Here is a 19,717-nt window from a genome sequence, read left to right on the forward strand (position 1 = left end):
TTTTGAATAAAGGAGGGACATGGTTAGACCTCAGGAAGCTGATTTTGATTGATATGTGAAGAGAGAGACTGGACTCAGAAACAAGCTAGAATAATGTTACCATGGACCAGATGATTTCTATAGGATTGAATAGGTGTGGTAATCATGTGAATGGAGAGCAAGGGATGAATGTGAAAGATGTTCTGAGGGTTGAATCAATAGAATTTATCTATTGAATGAATGAGACAGGTAAGTATATCATAAAACTTCAAAATGACACTAAGGTTTTGAATGTAAGGGAGTGATCCTTTACAGCTCAGGACCTGACCCTTAAATGAAAAACTCTATTACATGAATATTGGTGACAGTATGGTTAATAATTTTACTTGTGCTGTCTATATTTATATTCCTTTTTGAGGAAGGCAGTTGGTAAGTACTGTATACATGTGAGTTATTGGTGTTATTGTTGCTGTTTCTTTGGAAAATGTTTGCTGTACAGAATAATGCAGTAATGAATAAGAATGGGAGCTAGAATAGAACATCTTCATTGGGGGAATCCCAATTTTCTGCTGCCTCTAAGGCTGATCTTTAGAATTTTAAAATCATGGAACTCTATATTTAGATTTTCAAATATTAGAGTGATAATGAACCTCAAAGGAGTTTAGTAAAGACTTGATAGAATTAGGAAATACACACTGCTAACCCATTCCCATTTTAGACATATTTTCATTCAGCTAAAGAGGAACATTTTATTCTTTTAGATATCTGTTCTTTCATTTAAATTAGCAATAGGAACTGCCCAAATCATCAGGATAATTTACTTACTCACTGGAAAGTCTATAAATGATGAGTTATATGGCTATAAAATTAAACTGTCTTAACCTCAGCTTTCTCATCTGTAAAATGGGAGTAATAAGGTTTGTAATCCACTGGCTTTACAAGATTGTTTTGAAGAAAAAGCTTGAACTGTCAAATGTTTTATAATTACCAATAACATTATTATTAATAACATGTATCTGATCTGTAAATAGTAGAAATATTCTTGATCTTACCTTTTTTTTAGTTTTTTTGCAAGGCAATGGGGTTAAGTGGCTTGCCCAAGGTCACACAGCTAGGTAATTATTAAGTGTCTGAGGCTGGATTTGAACTGAGGTCCTCCTGACTCCAGGGCTGGTGCTCTATCCACTGTGCCACCTGGATGCCCAGCTGCCCCCATTGGCCTTACCTTTTAGCTATATTTACTTTACTTAGAGAAGCAGCTCTGGTAATAGGTGATAAAACAAGGAATTTGGAATCTAAAGACCTGGGTTCAAAAATCAGGTGCTGTCACTGAATAGCTAAAATGTCCTTGAGGAAATCATTAATCTTCATGTAAAAGAGAGATTACTAATAGTATCATTAATTATCATGATGTTTAAATATGGCAATGTATGAAATACCTTATAAACTGCACGTTGATATATGTGTCAGCTCTTATTATCAATAATAATGATATTGAAAAGTTCCCAAGATTATCTCCCATTTATATATAGTCTGTACATAACTGTTCACACGTCTCCTTCATTTGAATGTGAGCTCCTTGAGAAGGACTGTATTTTTTGCCTCTTTTTCCCTACTCCCAGCACTTTTAACAGGATCAGATAAGTGCTAATAAATATTTGTTGACTAAATGGCTGCCAAGGGCTCCATTTTGGTAAAAGGCAAGCTCAAGAGTTTGTCATCTGCCTTGGGGCTCATAGTGTTTCCTTGGCACTCACCTGGCAGTACTGGGCTAAAAGACATTTGCACAATTGTTCTAACTGTATTCATTTCCATGACATTGGTTTGTAAGCAGATACTGAGCTGAAAAAATAATTAAAATAGAAGCTGGGCACAGAATGACAACTGTAAAATAGCAGCAAAATAGAAATCAATCTCCTCCCTTTCTAGCTTTGTCTCCAGTTGGAAATAGAGCCAAATCACTCCTTAACTCTTAGTTATTAAAACTCTTGTGTTTGCTCAGTCAGTGGTATGTGGAGGAAAAAAAAAAAGGTGGAGTTTTAGTTAGAGATTTTTAGAAGGGCTGTCATAGAGAATCAAAGTACTAAGAAATAAATAGCTAACCAAGCTATTGATTTTTATTTGAGTCTCAGCATTTTCATCATGAAGCATGGGTAGAAACCACAAGAGAAATAGAGTGAAATTATTAGGAAAAAAATTCAGATCATAGGTGATCAATGGATCAATGTATCATTGTAATGGGAGTATCAGAGAAAGTCCCCTTCCAGGGAGCCTGTCTGTCATGAGATGTGGGGGCAGGAACATCATCATAGGCCTATTATGTGAGGATGAAGAGAAAGTCTTTAAGGCCAATCTGTAAGGTAAACGAGGAAGTATTGCAAGCACTAAGTAGGTAGGCAGGAAAGATCTATTAGCTATTGCCAAAGACCTTACTAAGTGCAGAGATAAAAATACAAGTAAAAAAAGATACAGAGCTTGTCCTCAAGGAACTTACATTCTAATGGAGAAAAACAACATGAAAAGGGGAGTTAAAAGGAGGTGATTTTTGAGTAACTCTATCTTACTTCAATTCAATTCATGAATGGAGTGAATTATGAAATTTGGCTGAAACTAGCTAGAGATTACTGGGTCATATGATGCATACACCAGTCAGAAAATAGTGGGTCCTAGGATGGGAGTTCCAGATTGAAATGGTTAAGCCAAAAACAATAGAAAATGTTGTTTGTGACTATCTTGATGGAAAAGTGGGAAGTCAAAGAAGGAAGGAAACTATTGTGTATATTGGATGGGATAGAGCATTGTACAACTCTTGTTTGTTCCCTTCCATTGATTCCTGAGAATAATCTTCATCTTAGAAGAATAGAAGAAAAAAATGAGACTAATAGGGAGTAAATATGAAAAATAAATAAAGATAACCAGATAACTGTCTCAGATAAGCTGATCACTAGGTATAAATGAACTGAAATTATAGGTATTTGAAAAATTGGTTGATGTGATAACTGATTTATCCAGAAATCTTTGAAAGATTAAGGGAAAAGAAATAGATGGGATACGAGAAGGGCAAATAGTTTCCTGTTTTTTCCCCCAAATGAAAAGATAGAATTGATAGGTCAAGTAAATATGACTGTGATTTTCTAGCAAAATTATAGAATGTATGAAAGAGAATTCCTAAAACTTCTATAATATGTTCACATATACACACACAAACAAACCAGTGGTCATTAAAACCTAGTATATATTTCTTAAGAAGAAGCCATGCCATTTCCCTTTTTCAGCAGACAAATTAGGTTGGTAGTTGAGAGGAATGCTATAGATATGCTTCACTTAGATTTTTTAGCAGTATTGACAATACCTTGTTATTTTTATAGAAAAGATGGAGAGGTGTGAACTAGTCTTCCAGGTTTGTAGCTTGACATTATCCTTTATTTCTCATTTTGTCTCTCCCCACCTATCTATTCAGTTGTCAAATCTTGCTATTTCCACTTTGGTGACATTTCTTGAGTCTGATCAACATCTCTCTATTCACATAACTCCTTCCTTTCTTCAGACTCTCATTTTTCCTTACCTATATTATTGCAGTGACTTCCTAATTGGTCTTCTTGATTAAAGTCTCACTTTAATCTAGTCTACTTTCCAGAAAAGTGGAGAGTCTCTCTTCTTCTCAACAACTCTAGTAATTCCCTGTTCTTTCCAAGACCTTTACATCTTGGCCCCAACCTGCCTTCCTGTCTCAATGGATATCACTCCTCCTCCATATTCTGCAATGTAGTGAAAACCATCTACTCTTTTCCCCTCATATACAATTCCTCTTTCTCATCTCCCATTTCTCTGTTCCTGAGGCTGGTAGGTAGTTAAGTAAAGTGAATTCTTGGAGTCAGGAAGACCTGAATTCAAATTTGACCTTAGACACTTATGCCCTCTGTGAACCTGGGAAAATTATTTAACCCCTGTTTACCTCAGTTTTCTCCATCTGAGAGTTATAATGAGGCTCATATGAGATAAATGAGATATTGTCTGCAAAGCATTTGGCAAACTGCTTAGTATACAGTAGGCACTACATAAATGTCATGGGACTTTAGCACTGTCCTGGATACCTGGAAAACACTTTCTCAACTCCACCTCTACCTGGCCCTTTATTCAAAAAGCAGACCAACTCCCACTCTCTTTCTCAACAAAGCTTTTGTGATTATTCCAATTCCTAAGGTCTCCCTACCCAATCTATCCTGTATTTCTTTGCTTTGTGTTTATTCTTTTTATAGTGCTTCTGAATACACACACACACACACACACACACACACACACACACAAACAAACAAATATCCATCTATATTCCTATAGATTCAAACTTTTTGAGAGAAAGGATTGTTTTAATCTAGTATTTGTATTCCAGAAATTAGCCTAGTTCCGAGTATAGCAGATGCCTAATAAATGTTTGTTTGATTGAATACAATTATATGGATTCTAAACTGGTAGAATGACCAAATTTGAAGAGCAGTTACTGATGGTTCAGTCTTAGCTCAGAAGTTATAGTGAAGGGTCCAAGGGAACTAAGTTTGAGACTATGCTATTTATCATTTTTATCCATGAGGGGACCAAGGCTATAGTGACAGTATGCTTTCAAACTTGAAAGGGATATTCAACACAGTGGATAATGTATCAAGAGACTAAAAGATCTTAATAAAAAAGGGTACCAGACCTAGTCTAAGAGGAAATTGCATAAGAATAAGAATAAGAAATTCTCCCTACAAGATGGGAGAATTATGGGCTTTACACTAGAGGTGTCAACTGCTATCATGACTGCCCACAGCACTCTTCCTGAAATAGATTAAAATGTAATTGGAAAATATTTAACAAAATAAATCAAAATAAAAAGAATAGAATGTTAATATGTGATTTTCTAAGTTATTTTATATCTATATATATGTATGTATGCATATGTACATATATATATATACACACACATGTATAAATATAAGTTGCCCCATTCTATTTGAATTTGACACAACTACTTTGCAGGAATTCATTTGAAAATTATTAAGAAGGTTTAGCGTATTGTAGATGCAAAATGACTCAGCATGGGAGGCAGTGTGGTAAGAAGTTCATGGAAAGAACCTGAACATTACTTTCTATGTAATTTTAGAAAAAATAACTTCTCTGAGTTCCAGGCTCTTCATCTGTAAAATGCATGGTTTGGATTAGATAATTTCTAAGGTACTTTCAGCCCCTAGGTCTCTGACTCTGTGGAACTTCTTTATGACCAGTAAGACATGACAGCCAAGTGAAACTAATATGACCCTAGGTTGCATAAAAAGAGTCATAGTTCCTAGAAATAAAGACATGAAAGCCTTTCTATTCTTAGCTCCAGTAAAGCCACAAGTGGAGTATTATGGTTCAGTTCAGAATGCCACATTTTAGGAAGGACATTGATAAATTACATGGTGTCCAGCAGAAAATGACCAGGATGGTAAAAGGCCTTGTAAGGAATAATTGAATCAACTAGGACTTTTCATCCTGGAAAAAGGAAGCATGGGGATATGGAATGATAGTTGCCTTCAAGTTTGTGGGACTATAAACACAAAAAGGCAGAAACTCAGAACAGTGGAAAGAAGTTATGAAAGAAAGGCAAACTAAGGCAATATCATAAGGAAAAAATCTTCCTAACAATCAGAATTATCCATAAGTGGAATGACTTACTTTTGGAGATGGAGAATACCTTGAGAATAGTGCTTTTGGTATGCTGTATTCATAGAATCATAAGATATTCATAGTAAAGGGGAAAGAAGTTCTCTTTCCCTGTCTTATTGAAAGCATGTAATTCAAGGATTCCTAATATCAGTACTGAAGATTATGTGGTATTTTTAATTGTATCTAATCTTTTACTTATATTTGATTCATAGAATTTAAGCAATCTCATTAAAAGGTGAAACTTGCCTCCTGTAGTTTATTCTCTACCCAAAAGGAAAACTAATAATTGAACTGCCTTAAAAAAATCTAGCTTCTAAGAAATAAAGTTTTTGGAACTCTATATTATTTATTCCTATGTACACTTGTGATAAGACACAACATGTCATAATATAACAGCATAACATTTTCTAATATATATGATATGTTTGTGTTTTATTGTGACATTTCCAAATCTATATGCATACATACTTGTATCAATTTAATTTATAAATATATATGTATATATGTTTAGATATTTCACAATGAAAAATCCATGTTTTATAATGTGCCCATAAATCATGTATAGTAGATACATTATTTATGAAGTCCTCACTATGAGACAGGCATATAATACTTGGTAAGTTTTTTTTTTAATACTTATGATGGCAGCTAAAGGGGGAAAAAAAGGTGATTCCTTGGAAAGGGTTGGCATTTATTTTATGATGCCTTGACTTTTACTACTTTCTCATTTATGATGGCTATCTGAAAGGTATCTTGAATCCATAGGTTCTCAACATTGGGTCATGACCCAAGGTATGCCCAAGGACTCAAGGACACTTGGAAGCATTGCATTGTGAAACATAAATACAAACACAAGGTGATATTAGTCCAGGGAACTGGGTTTCCATTCAGAAAAGGGGCAAGTGGAAGGAAAAGTAATTTTTAGCCCTGAATAATCCTCTTGTCTGAGCAGCAACTACAAGAAATATAACATAATATCAGTACTGTTTATATCTCCTACCTACCAGGAAGAATATACTGAATATTACAAACACATAGTCAGCTACAAAGATGTCACCATGGACATTTTTTTTCTTCCTGCCTGAGAGAGTTAAGGCAGATAGTGGCGTTGGACACACTGCTTCTGTAATCCAAAAGCTGCAGGCATCTTTATATTGGAATAATCACTGTAGTGCATGAGGTCTGTCTACTTTTCAAAGCAAGTATAGAGACAGTATGGGGATGTTGATAAAGGGATGACTTGATAATATAGATGACCTGGGTTCAAATTCTATTTGCCAGATATATACTCACTCTGTATTTCTAAAGGCTAAAATTTCATTTTTAGCTTGGCAGAGGAGCCTTTCAGAATTGCTGAAGTGCATACATTTTTGCATGAAAAATTATGTGTATGTGGTCTTGTGCTTTTTATGATGAAATCTCTTAATGTATAATTGAAACTCTTTTGTTGTCATCTAGCTATAGGAAGCAATTAATAAGTGCTATTGAACAAATCAGTTTGTGATCATGGGAGAGTGACAGTGGTCCAGGTAACTTTCTAAATATAAAATTATAGACTATTTCCTGATCTGTATAAGCAGAAAACCCCTCTCCATGAGTCATTCTCCATTCCATAAAATTATAAATTTGGACATGTCAATCCCAACCCCAATTCCCAATACATGCTTATTTTTATATAAGTTTCAGTCTGGACTTATTTCTAGAAAAGGAGGGAGTTAATGATGTAGGTATATACAAATAGAAGAGACTATTATATTGCATAATTGTGTAAGATCACCCTTTGGTTTATACTTTAGGCCTCCAAGGATGTTGCTCCTGCGTCTTCTGAGCTGCCATATACACCTTTGCCTCCTGGTTCTCGGTCCCTGACCAGTCATCAAGGTAGGAACTCTAGTTTTTCACTCTTTTCACAGCCTGAAGGACAGGATCATAAACTTTCTGCTTCTCCACACTCATTACAGCTTCTTGGCACTTCAGAACAAACACTACTTTGCAAGAAGTTGATGAGGAAACCATACCTGTCAAGCCTACAGATTTCAACTCATATTAAACAGGATTTAGTGGCAGTCCATGGGGAAAGCAAATAAATCCATGGCATAATATCATTTCATAATTTTTTTCTTTAAATAAAGAGATTATGGTACTTAAGTTTTGCTAAGTAGATGATTATACCCAGCACTAGTGATTATTGAGGGAGATTGGGAAGTCTGTTAATATTTGTTAAGATAAGCATTATTTAGGATTTTCAACAATTGAAATCTATAATTTCAAAAGCCTCCTGTTCTGCATTACAATGAAAAGGAATTCTGCTCTGCCTTTTGACATTTAACACTGGATTCTGTGTGCACTCATGTCTCTTTTGAGACTTTTTTTTATTTTAAAAATGGTACCTGCCTACAAAAATCTCAAACTCCTGCTACTGACCTCTGTAGGCTCTCTTCTGAAGGTGGTGTGAGTCAGTCCAAAGTCGAACTGAAGGCACCTTGCTTCCTAAACTGGCTTCTTGGACTGAGAAATTCTGCAGTTCAGATCCGGGGGAGGAATTGGGAGGATGTGCAAAATTCGGGGGTGATGTGTTTATCCCATTTTTCCTTGTGATGGCAACTGTTCCTCTAAACGGAGACTGTTAAATGAAAATAAGCTTTCAAAGGCTTAGTCCAGATTTAAATTGAGGATGCAGCACACCCTAAACAGCATTTCCTAAAACAGGAAACATCTCCAGTGATCTCAAGGGACCCTAGCAAGCCAGGTCTTGGGTTTTTCCCACTCTGTCATCCCAGCTGCATTTTCTGCTTGGGGAGGATGGGCTGGCAGGGGGTGAGAAGAGCCTGTGCAGACTATAGAAGAGTCAGACTGGTCCTCAAAGAGACCTTTTTGGTGTTATCCAAGTGACATGTTTATATTCTTAAAGAAGTAATTGAGGAAGCTTTCCAGAAATCCAGGTGTCTGTGAATGGGACTAGGCCTAACCTGCTGGATGATTTCACTTCAACATGAATTGGGGATGGGGGTAGAGGTAGTAGGGAAGGGAATGTAAAACTTTGGTTCACAGAATAGATGTGTTCATGAAGATGTGTGGGACTTTTACACTTCTCTAGGAATAAGAAAACTGTAGTATGAGCTGTTTAAAACAACTTGAAGTACATCCTTTTGTAAAGTAAATAATCTTTAATTTTATTGTTTGGTTCCTAGGGTCTGAGAGCTAGAGTTAGAAGGAATGCCAGGGGCTATAGTGTCCAATGTCCTCATTTTACTCTCAGGGAAACTGAGCCCAGGGTGGTGAAGTCATTTGATCAAAGTCACAAAGATAGCAAATGTCAGAGGCTAGTTTTGAACCCCCAAACCTGATTTTCCCCCTTCTTGCTGTTGTTGTAAATCTATATATTTTCCTATGATTTTTGATAAATACGATATTTCTATATAATTAGAATTGGAATATTGAGAGTGTAAGAGTGATGGGGGTTGGCCTAAAATATCATCCCCATTTGGCTTTAAATGACAAATAGAGGACATTGTGTCTTATCAGGGAGGCAATGGGGATCTACTTCTTCACAAGGTTTTTTTAGTATTTTAGGAATATCTATGGAGATATTCTGGAATTTTATGGAGATTTAGGCCTCATGTTTCTGCTCTTTGAGTTACTTTTTGAGGACAAGTATTTCAAATAACTGTGGTTAAAATGTAAATATCTTTTAGTACTTGCTATGGACAAGATATTGTGCTGGGAAAGAAAGATGGCAAAAAAAAAAAGACTTGCCCTAACCTCAGGGAGCTTCCATCTCACTGAGTTAAAAGAACATGCAGACATCTAACAATATAAAGTTAAGTTTATAACAAGGTCATTTGAAAGAGAAGAGAGTGGTAGCAAATGAGTAGGAGGTACTTGATCTGATCTTTGAAGAAAAACTAGATTTCTACAGATATGAAAGATGAAGAGGAATCACATTCCAGGCTGATGAATTGGCGAGATAAATGGCCAAGTCTGAGGAACCACTAGTAATTCAGTGCAACACAGAATAAAGGAATAACATTACATATGACTGGAAAGATGAGTAGGAATCAGATTATGGAGATCTCCCCTATTTTATTCTAGAAGCATCAATAATCCCCTGCAATTTTTGGAACTAGGAAGTAACATTTATCAGACTTGTGACTGAGATAGATTATTTTGGTTGTGGATCATGGAGAACAAGACAGGAACTCTTAAGATGCTGTTCCACTAGAATGAGTAAAAGTGATACCTGCTTAAAAGTGATTGCAAAGATGAGAGAACCAGAAAATGTATCCTGGGGGGTGGTAGAGTTGAGTTGGGTTTGATGGGAACTGGAGAGTTCCAAGAGTTAGAAAGGAGAGGATGCAAAAATATATAGAGGGAAAATCAAACATTAATAAGGGAAAAGAAGTGGACCTGTTAGGTGAAATATGGAGGGACTCCAAAGGAGAATAAAATGAAATAAACCTGGAAACATTGGATGAAGCCAGAATATAGAGGGGGCTTTAAATGCCAACAGAGTATGTTATATCTTATCAGGGAGGTAATGGGGAGCCACAGACTTCTTGGGAATGGGCATTATTTAGTTATACATGTATTTTAGGAATATCCATGAAGATATTCTGGAATTTTATGGAGAATAAATAAGAGAGGGAAAGAGATTGGATTCATGGAGATCAGCAAGACTATTATTGTTAACATGCTAGGCAAGAGGTGCTCAAGGCCTGAACTAGGATGGTATCTGTGATTGGAGAGAAGGGGATGTATATTAGAAATGTTTTGACATCAGAATTGACAAGACTTGAGAATTGATTGCATTTGAAGGGTGAGTAAGAGGGAAGACAAGTATGATTCACAGATTGAAAACCAGGTCACTGGAAGAAATGTTTCTATGTTGAGTGATTCACTCAAATGGATACGTGAGTCAGGAAGAGGGAATAAAGAGAAACCAGGGGAAAAGCCAGTGAGTTCCATTTTGGCTATGTTGGTTTTGAATACTTTCGGAACATCCAGGTAGAGCTATTCAGTAGGCAGTTGAAGATAAGGATCTAACACTCAAGAGAGATGATGGCTGGATATGTAGATTTGGGTCCATCTGATAGAGATTGTGGTTGAAGCCAAGGGAGCTGATGAGATCACTCAAATCAGAGAGAACTAGGATAGAATTCTGGGACGCCCCAATGCACCAGGGGCAATGCATGTATGGATAATACTACAAAGATCACTGAGAAGAATCATTTACATGTAGGAAGAGTACCAAAACAGAGAAGGATCCTGAATACTCACCCAAGCAAAGGAGAATAGCCAGAAGGGAAGAAGAGTTAATAGAAATCAAGAAAACAGAAAGGCAGAGAAGAATGAGAGTTGAGGCAAGGACATAGGATTTTGCAATTAAGAAATCACTGGTAAAGAAGAGGGCTAGCAGTAATATTGTACAAAAATTGAAGAAGAGAAGAAAGAGGGTCATCGAAATAATTTTTACATGCACAGAAGAAAACAGGATAAAGTTGAGAAGGAAACAGCAGCAGACCAGCGTTGAAATTATTATGTTAAATATTTTATTTACTTGAAAGGAAAAAAATATACAAAGAGATTTTTATAACTTTATGTACAAACCTTATCTGCTCTACTTTATTTGTGAAAATAATAATTTTATTTAGGATGTTTTAAGTTAAGAATAAAAATAATTTAAAAGAAGGCATTGGTGACCTTGGAGAGAACAGTTTCAGTCAATCAAGGGAAAGGAATAGAAGCCAGATTCTAAGAGTTTGGGAAGTGAGTGGGAAGTGAGAATTTAGTGGTCATGCATGTATAAAATTTTTTTCTCAGAATTTGACTTTGAGAGAGAGAGAAGAGGAAGATAGGAAGATAATTTGAGGGAATTATAAGGTCAAATAATAGGGGGTTTTGTTGATTTTGGAAGGAAATCTGGGTATGGTTGTAGCTTTGGAAATCATCTGCATTGAGATGAGAATTGAAACTCTAAGAACTGATTAGATCACTAAAGGGGTGAGGATTAAGAGAAGTGATGAATCATAGAATCTTAGAATCATAGGATAAGAGTTGAAGGACCATTTGGGGCCAACTAAGTTCCCTGCACAGAAGTTCCCTTTACAGACTGGGAGATAGATTGTCAACTAGTAAATGACCCTGACAGAAAGATTATTAAATGAAAGGACAACCAAGCTAAGAAGAGAAAGAATATCCTGAAGTACAGGGCAGTCAGTTAATCAAAAGCTTCAGAGAGATGTTAGAAGACTGAAAAAAAAACACAAGATATCAAATTGAGCAGTTCTTGCCAACCTTTGAAAGCTTGACATAGAGATAGGAAGTGAGCCTGTGATTTCATTGGTAGAGAAAATCCTCAAAAAAAGGGAATACTTATTTGAAACACAGAGTTGCAACCTTTGAGAGAACATTTTCAGATCTCAAGAGGTTAAGAAGTGAGTATCTGGCGAAGAAGTATGAGTAGTCTTTCCTAAATTTTGAAAATGAAAAAAAAGGGAAAAATAAAACAACTGAGATATAGATACATCTGTAGGTCACAGGGAAGGTGCACATGGATGGAAGAGACTAAAGATGAAGCCGAGAGAGGGAATGGACAAAGGGTCAGGACCAAGAGCAAAGGAGAAGAAATGGGATGTTGTAGGCCATGACTTAAAGGAAGAATGTATCTGCAGTGATTTTTTGTGGTATATTGTTATTTAAGTCTATTACTATTACTAATTTGTGAAGGAATATGAATTTGAAGGAATTGGTCAGTTTTCTGTTGGGGGGATGGACCATAGGATGTGTATATTTTGATGAGAGGTTGGAGAAGGTCCTGTGGAGGCTTCTGTTGCCACAATCAGGCCCTAAAGAGCTCCTGATATAAGAGAGGTAGGAAATAGAGAAGGGAAAAGAAGGTACAGAAAATAAATCAAGAGAATGCTCCAATGAAGCTTAATAATTGCTCAGTTTTGCTTAGGGTTAGCTCATTTAGATGAATTGGCTTCTTATCAAGAGCCTACAGTTTAGAAAAACAAACAAACAAAAAAAGAAATTTGTATCTTAAAAATGTATAGTTCTTCCATAATTTCATAGAAGTCAATTTTTCCTATCTCATAAGGAAACTGAGAACAGAGTTTAACTGCACCCTGCCAAACTATTTTCTAGACTTATAAAAGCAAGCAGGTTGAGTTCCATAGATGATCTGGTTCCCGACATCTTGTAGGGAAAGAGGAGTGCCAAAGTAGATATGCACTGACTTGCTGTTAAAGAAAAATCATAGCAGGTTATTTCTTATGGTATATTAACTATTTCATTTCGCCTGCTCTTTATTTATATAAGTAACTTTTGGGGTGTTTAAAGTCAGTTTTCTACTCCCAAGTATGTGCCAGCTTTCCATTTTATTTTGGCTCCAGTATTGGTACCTTCTACCTTTTCTCCTGTTCCTCACATTTCCATTCTAATTGTTTTTTCATCTCAATGCCCTTCTCACTCAATCTGAGTTTGAAATTCTAACATAATATGAGCTTTCTCACTTTTGAACATGGGATCAATTCTCAGGTTTGTATTCCTTGCTTAAGACCTGATGGTATGATTGGCCATGAACCTTTGACTTTGATTTTTCTTAAAAAGAGACAAAGATGGAATCCTATTAACATGAATCATAGGAATTTGGGGAGAATTTCTTTGGTCCCCGTATTGGAAACTCTTAATGCCAACTCTCTTTGACACTTAAATTAATAAAACTCTTTCAATGGCTTAGTGTATGAATCATTCAGCCTCCAAAGTGTCAGCTATTGATGCCAATGTCAAGGCCTCTTATAAAAGTTTATCAGCTAACAAAGTAGATCTTTAATGGGTACAGTGCATTGTGAAAGACCAAATGCCAGTTAGCAAAAGTAGAATAAGGGCTATCAATTATATCAATAATATCAACATTTCATCAAGTAATGCCCTCTTGTACTATTTGATAACTTGGTATGCAAAATTTTGCCTGGAGATGACATTTACAAATGAATTGATTCATTCTGTTTCCAGTGTTTTCCAATACATTAAAAAATCCACCAACATGCTGGAGAGGAGAAGTTGATTTTTTAATGTTTCATGTGACCACACTCTTTCCAGGGTATGACTTCTCTGAAACGTGGTAAAACTTATAAATCCATTGTGTCTCTGAGATGTACCAGTAAGACTCTCTAGTTTGAAGAGGTCTGTCAAGAGGAAATCTGGGTTCTGGTATTTTCTTTGTGAATTTTGGAAACTCATTTGAAAAAAACTCTTGGTGACTTGTAGGGAAGATAAACATGAAGATAAATAGCTTTACTTTATAAGAATTTTAATGTTCATCAATATAATTTTTCAGGTTAAATTGATATATATTTTTGGATATTTAAAAATGCTATAGAGAGCAAAGTCCCGAAGCTTGAAAGATTAGATTCATGTCCTACACACTTTCTGAACTTTAGGCAAATCTCTTAGTCCATGGAGACTCTAGCCAAGAAGTGACTGGCCTACATTTGTACAGAGAGTTTCCTGATCTTGGAATTCCACATGAAATCATAGATTCAGCCTTCTCCCCTCTAGTACATGGATCTATGATCTCATGGATATTGGTATTTCCTTTACTAATATAGATCACAACCCTCTATGCCTTCTGAACAAGTGTGAGTCTTATCCTTATACTTTCAAAAGTCCATCAATGAAAAGCCATCCAACATTCTGGATGCCCTCCATGATACTTTGTATACTTTTTTGAAAATCAGTGCAACTCTCAGATTGTTCATTCATTAACCCTCACTTTAGCAGCAAGATTGCTCAGGCCACTGTCTAGTTTAGTAATGCTCTCATGCAAGGCAGTGGGGTTAAGCAGCTTGCCCAAGGCCACACAGCTAGGTAATTATTAAGTATCTGAGGCCAGATTTGAACTCAGGTACTCCTGACTCCAGGGCCAGTGCTCTATCCACTGTGCCACCTAGCCACCCCTACATACAACTTCTTGGTGATATGTTGAACCTACTATGAGTCTTTCAGATAGCCTTTGAGTACTTGTAAAAGGAATTCTACTGCAATTCTTATGTTAGATGATTAGTAGTCATTTGGAAAATGTTTCTGTTAAACATATAGGAGGGGATTTTCTTGTCAAGGAGTCATTTAAAGGTGATTTAAAGATATATTCAGTTTCCCTAATGTGATTCAGATGGATTATAATCTGTATAAATCTAGGCTCACTTCATTGTCCATCAAGTTCAAGATTTATGTGTTGATGAACTCAATAACCTGGCTTCTAGCTTAAATCCCAGAATCCAGAATTCATCAATTAATCCAGTATGGATTAATAAAACAGTATTTTCTGAGTGATTGTGGATCTCATTGAGAAGTCCCAAAGAGAACCTCTCCTCTGCATATGTTTTCTTCATGGTTTTATTTAAGCATATCACTGGCATATATATCTAATAAAATTCATAACAAAAATATTTCATATTCTCCAAAATATTAGTAAGAGAACATTTTGTATTGGCAAAAAAATTTGAATTGGAAATAATACAGTTGCCTATCACTTGTGGAATGGCTAAACAAACTGTTGTACATGACTATAATAGAATATTATTGTTCCATAAGAAAGAATGATTATGAAAAATTTAGAGAAGATTGGGAAGACATATTAACTAAATGAATACTGAACATGATCAAGAAAATGATATTTTCAATGTGAAAAACAAAAATAAGAACTGGAACTGAATCCTGTATAGTTATAATGATAAAGCTGGACTCTAGAAAAGAGATGAGAGGATGTATTTTCCCTTCTTTCCTTGCAGAGATCAGCAACTATAGGTGTAGAGTATTGCATAAGATATCAGATTCAATTGATCTTAGCTGAACTAGGAAATTTTTTCTACTAACTTCCTCAATCAGGGAAGGAGAAGTCTCGTATTTTGAGATGTAATATACAACAAAAAGGCATTAATAAAAATAATATAAAATTTTAAATACTAGAATATACTTGTTGCATGGATAAATCATTCTATTAAACATTTAATAAAGTTGAAAAAATGGGGATTGGTGTGAAAATTGTTGATGTCTTCTTGATCATTTTGTTCAAGGGTTAAAAATACAGCCCATGATCTTTTCTGGTCTTTTGGTATCTTTCCCTCTTTGAGATATCTTGAAAATCAATTCCCGAATGCTTTTAAAATTGTGTTGCCTCCAGCACAGATTACTTCTGTATCTGTTTAGTCAGGTCCAGCCACTTTTCCTGACTTCATCTTCTTAGGTGCCAATGCCACTTTCTTACATAGTCCATCGAGCACTGATAGGTTTAGACCAGAGATGGTACTTGAGCCATTGCTGATGATGAGAAGTGTTCACCGTGTAAAAGTGAGCACATTCATTCTCACATCCCACAAGCCACTCTTTTAAATACTAGGACAAATAACTCTTCCAACTGATATTGGTTCAAATGGAAGAATTGCTTTTTTCTAAAGATTTTATTTATTTTGAGTTTTACAATTCCCCCCCCAATCTTCCTCACCCTCCCACCCCCCACAGAAGGCAGTCTGTTAGTCTTTACAATGTTTCCATGGTATACATTGATCTAAGTTGAAAGTGATGAGAGAGAAATCATATCCTTCCATTCGCTTATATTTTAAAGGAGAGTTCATCCCATTCACATTCAAAGTTATAATTACTAACTCTTTATTGCCCTCCATGCTAACATCCCTCTGTTTGCATTTTTCCCCTTTTTTTCCCTTTATACATATTCCCCAGTATTTTGCTTCTGGATACTGCCACCTTCAGTGTGTTTGCCCTCCTGTGTTAACCCCCCCTCCCCTTTCTTTCCCCCTTTCCTTTTTCCCCTTCTTCCTTCCCTTCCTTCTTTTAATTCCCCCTTTTCTCCCCCTTCCTGTCTCCTCCCTCCCCTTTTCCCCTTTTAATACTTGAAAGGTAAGATAAGTTTCTTAACTGAGTGTTTGTATAAGTTAACTTTAAGCCAAGTCAGAAGAGAGAAAGATTCAGATGGTTCTCAGCTTCTCCCTTCTTCCCCTCTATTACAATAGGTCTTTTGTACCTATTAATGTAATGAGATTTACCCCATTCAATCTCCTCCCTCTTCCTATTTCCTTACTGTCCCCCTTTCTAAGGAGGTATTGTTTTTAATCATTCTATATGAGCCACAGAAAAGTCATGAGTGTCCATCACTTCTGGCTAAGTATATTCTCTCTAATAGAGTTACAATTCTCAAGAGTTATGAGAACCTTTCTCCCAAGTGGGTATATAGTAGCCAGTTTCATCTTATTAGATAGCAGTTTTTTTTTCTCCCCCCACTTTTTAACCTTTTCATATATCTCTTGAGCCTCCTGTTTGATGTCCAAATTTTCTATTAAGCTCTGGTCTTTTCATCAGGAAATGTTGGAAGTCTCCTACTTCATTAAATGTCCATCTTTTCCCCTGGAAGAGAAGGCTCAGATTTGCTGGGTAGTGGATTCTTGACTGCATTCCAATCTCCCTTGTTTTTCAGAATATCCCATTCCAGGCCCTTCAATCACTTAATGTTGATGCAGCCAAGTTCTTGTAATTCTCACTGTGGCTCCTTGGTATCTAAATTGTTTCTTTTTGGCTACTTGCAGAATTTTCTCTTTTATCAGATAGTTCTGAAATTTGACCACAACATTCCTTGGTGTTTTCATTTTAGGATCTCTTTCTAGAGGGGATTGATATATTCTTTCAATAACAATTTTACCCTCTGGTTCCATGATATCAGAGCAGTTTGCCATCACTAAATCCTGTAATATTAAGTACAGGCTTTTTTTTCCTCTTCAATGCTTTCAGGAAGACCTATAATTCTCAAATTGTTCCTTCTCCTTCAGTTCTCAAGGTCAGTGGTTTTGCTGATAGGTATTTTATATTTTCTTCTATTTTTTTGATTTTTTGGTTTTATTTAACAGACTCTTGCTGTCTCATGAAGTCATTAGTTCCCACAGACTCTATTCTTTGTTTTTTTAGTTAAGAATTTTCCAATTAGTCAATTCTATTTTTGAAAGAGTTTTCCATTTGACCAATTGAGATTTTGAGAGAATTTTCTTTTTGCATTTGTCCATTTGTATTTTCCAATGATTTTCTTTCTTGTTTCAAGGTGTTAATTGTCTCTCCCAAATCTTCCCATTGATTTTTAAACTCCTTCCTGATTTCTTCAAGGAAGTCCTTCTGTGCTGGAGACTAGACTGTATTCTCCTCAGAGGTTCTAGGTCTCTCTGAGTTAGGGTCTTTTTTTCCTAGGAATTTTTCTATGGACCCCCCTTTCTTCCGGACGTTCTTCATTTTACTAATATCTTATTTGGCAATGGGCTGGTTAACAGAGGTTTGTTGTTGAGATCCCTAGAGGCTTTACTCACTGGGTTTAGTACCTCCAAGTGGGCAGGCCAGAAAGCTGTGTTGTTTGCTTTCTCTGGAGTGTCTGTTGCCTTAATTTGAGGCCCTCTCCCTTAAATTGGAGTGAGTGGATGAAGCTGCTGAGTATTTTTATCTTTGATAAATGGTGGATACTGCCCTAAGGCAAGGTAATTGCTCTCGCTCTTCATAGCCCAGGGAGTTCTTCTGCTCACATGCCTGGGGCAGAGGTGGGCTGCAATTGTGTTTGTTCTGGGAAGAGGCTTCAGCTGAAATGAAGCACTGGAACTCTTCCTCCAGCTCTGCCAGCAAGCTCCAGACCTTCAGTGCTACAACCGATGTCTCTTCTTCCTAGTTGGCCAATCAGGCTTGCCCTCCTTTTAGGCTTTCAGGCTCTTGTCTGCCCCAAAGATCAGGCTAGCGGAGCTCAGACTCATCCACCCTGTCTCCCATCAGACTGGTTGGTTGCACTTTCAGGGTCTCAGGATCTCACCCACCCCACTGAGCAGGCTAGTTGAGCCCTCAGGCTCTGACCCTGTCCTGTGCTCCTGGCAGAGTCAGCCCTCTGCACCCAGCTCATCCACAATCCCAGAGGACAAAACTTGAGGTAGATCTTTTCCTAGTTTCTCTTTCTGGGTTTTGTGGATTGGATTTCTGTTAAGAGGTTTGTTTCATATTTTTTATGAGGGAAGATCAGGAGATTGGCACCATGCCTATCTTCTCTGCTGCCATCTTGGCCAGGAGAATTTCCTTAAAGAAATACATTGCTCTAGTAGATTATCATTGCCTATAGATTATGGGCAAGAGAATCTCTATATGAAACATATGTTTTTCTGATGTGAAATCTCTAAATTGTTGAAAAATCTCGAAAGATTTGCACTTGGTATTGGAGAAAATTATATGTACCCAATTGAATTTCCAGGATGAATTTAGGAATAATAAAGAAAATGTGAATATTTAATTTGGAATTTGATCCCAACTCCCAACAAGTTGATCCGAATTCATAACTCCATGAATACTTCCAGAAAAAAGGGAACAATCTCAGCAAGTTAAAACCAAATATTTAATTTTTGCTCAGATATATATGCTTAAACTTCACTTTCATGGCACCTTTCTATTGTTAGAAAAGTTATAACTTTCAAATAAAGCTATGGGAAAAAAAGAAAAAGAATAGCAAACATTATAAACTCTGGAACTTTCTGGTTCTAAGCAAATTTAGCTAGGAGTTGTTTCCAGGTTCTTTGTCTGTGAAGCATGTTTCTCCTCTTCTGCCATCTTTGGGCCAGTTGAAATGTACAAAGAAGAGTCTTGAGATGCTAGCATGACCTCACCTCATGCCTCCATTTGCCTCTGAAAACTGAACAAGGCTGTTACCTAGAAGAGAGAAGAGTCATATTCTGCTTTCCCTAGAGCCAGTGGGTGAAAGAGGATGGTTGGTTGTCTTTCATTCTCAAAGAGAATCAAAATGACATCAACATGTTAGAATCAAGTTACGGTATGTTTGTCTGTGGCTGATCAAACCAATATGAGCTTGGAATTTATTCCCACAGGTCCAGTGCAAATAGTCCATGTGAACATTTGGTATGGATTCTCTCAATAAAGACTAACTGTACATAAAGCTCTCTGATAATTAGAGATAACCTTGTGTGCAGTGGGTTGCTACAGGAGATCCATAATCAAAGGTCTTATA

General features: G+C 36.4%; 1 protein-coding gene across 1 annotated transcript in view; it reads left to right on the forward strand.

Moving 5' to 3' along the window:
• The window catches only part of LRMDA (leucine rich melanocyte differentiation associated), a 1,329,142-nt gene that overhangs the window by 1,088,691 nt on the left and 220,734 nt on the right, over positions 1-19,717 (forward strand). The window contains exon 6 of the mRNA XM_074232911.1: positions 7,461-7,545. Coding sequence (XP_074089012.1) covers positions 7,461-7,545 — 85 coding nt within the window. The remainder of the gene's footprint in view (positions 1-7,460; positions 7,546-19,717) is intronic.

This window comes from Macrotis lagotis, chromosome 4 (assembly GCF_037893015.1).
Source record: "Macrotis lagotis isolate mMagLag1 chromosome 4, bilby.v1.9.chrom.fasta, whole genome shotgun sequence".
NCBI lineage: Eukaryota > Metazoa > Chordata > Mammalia > Peramelemorphia > Peramelidae > Macrotis > Macrotis lagotis.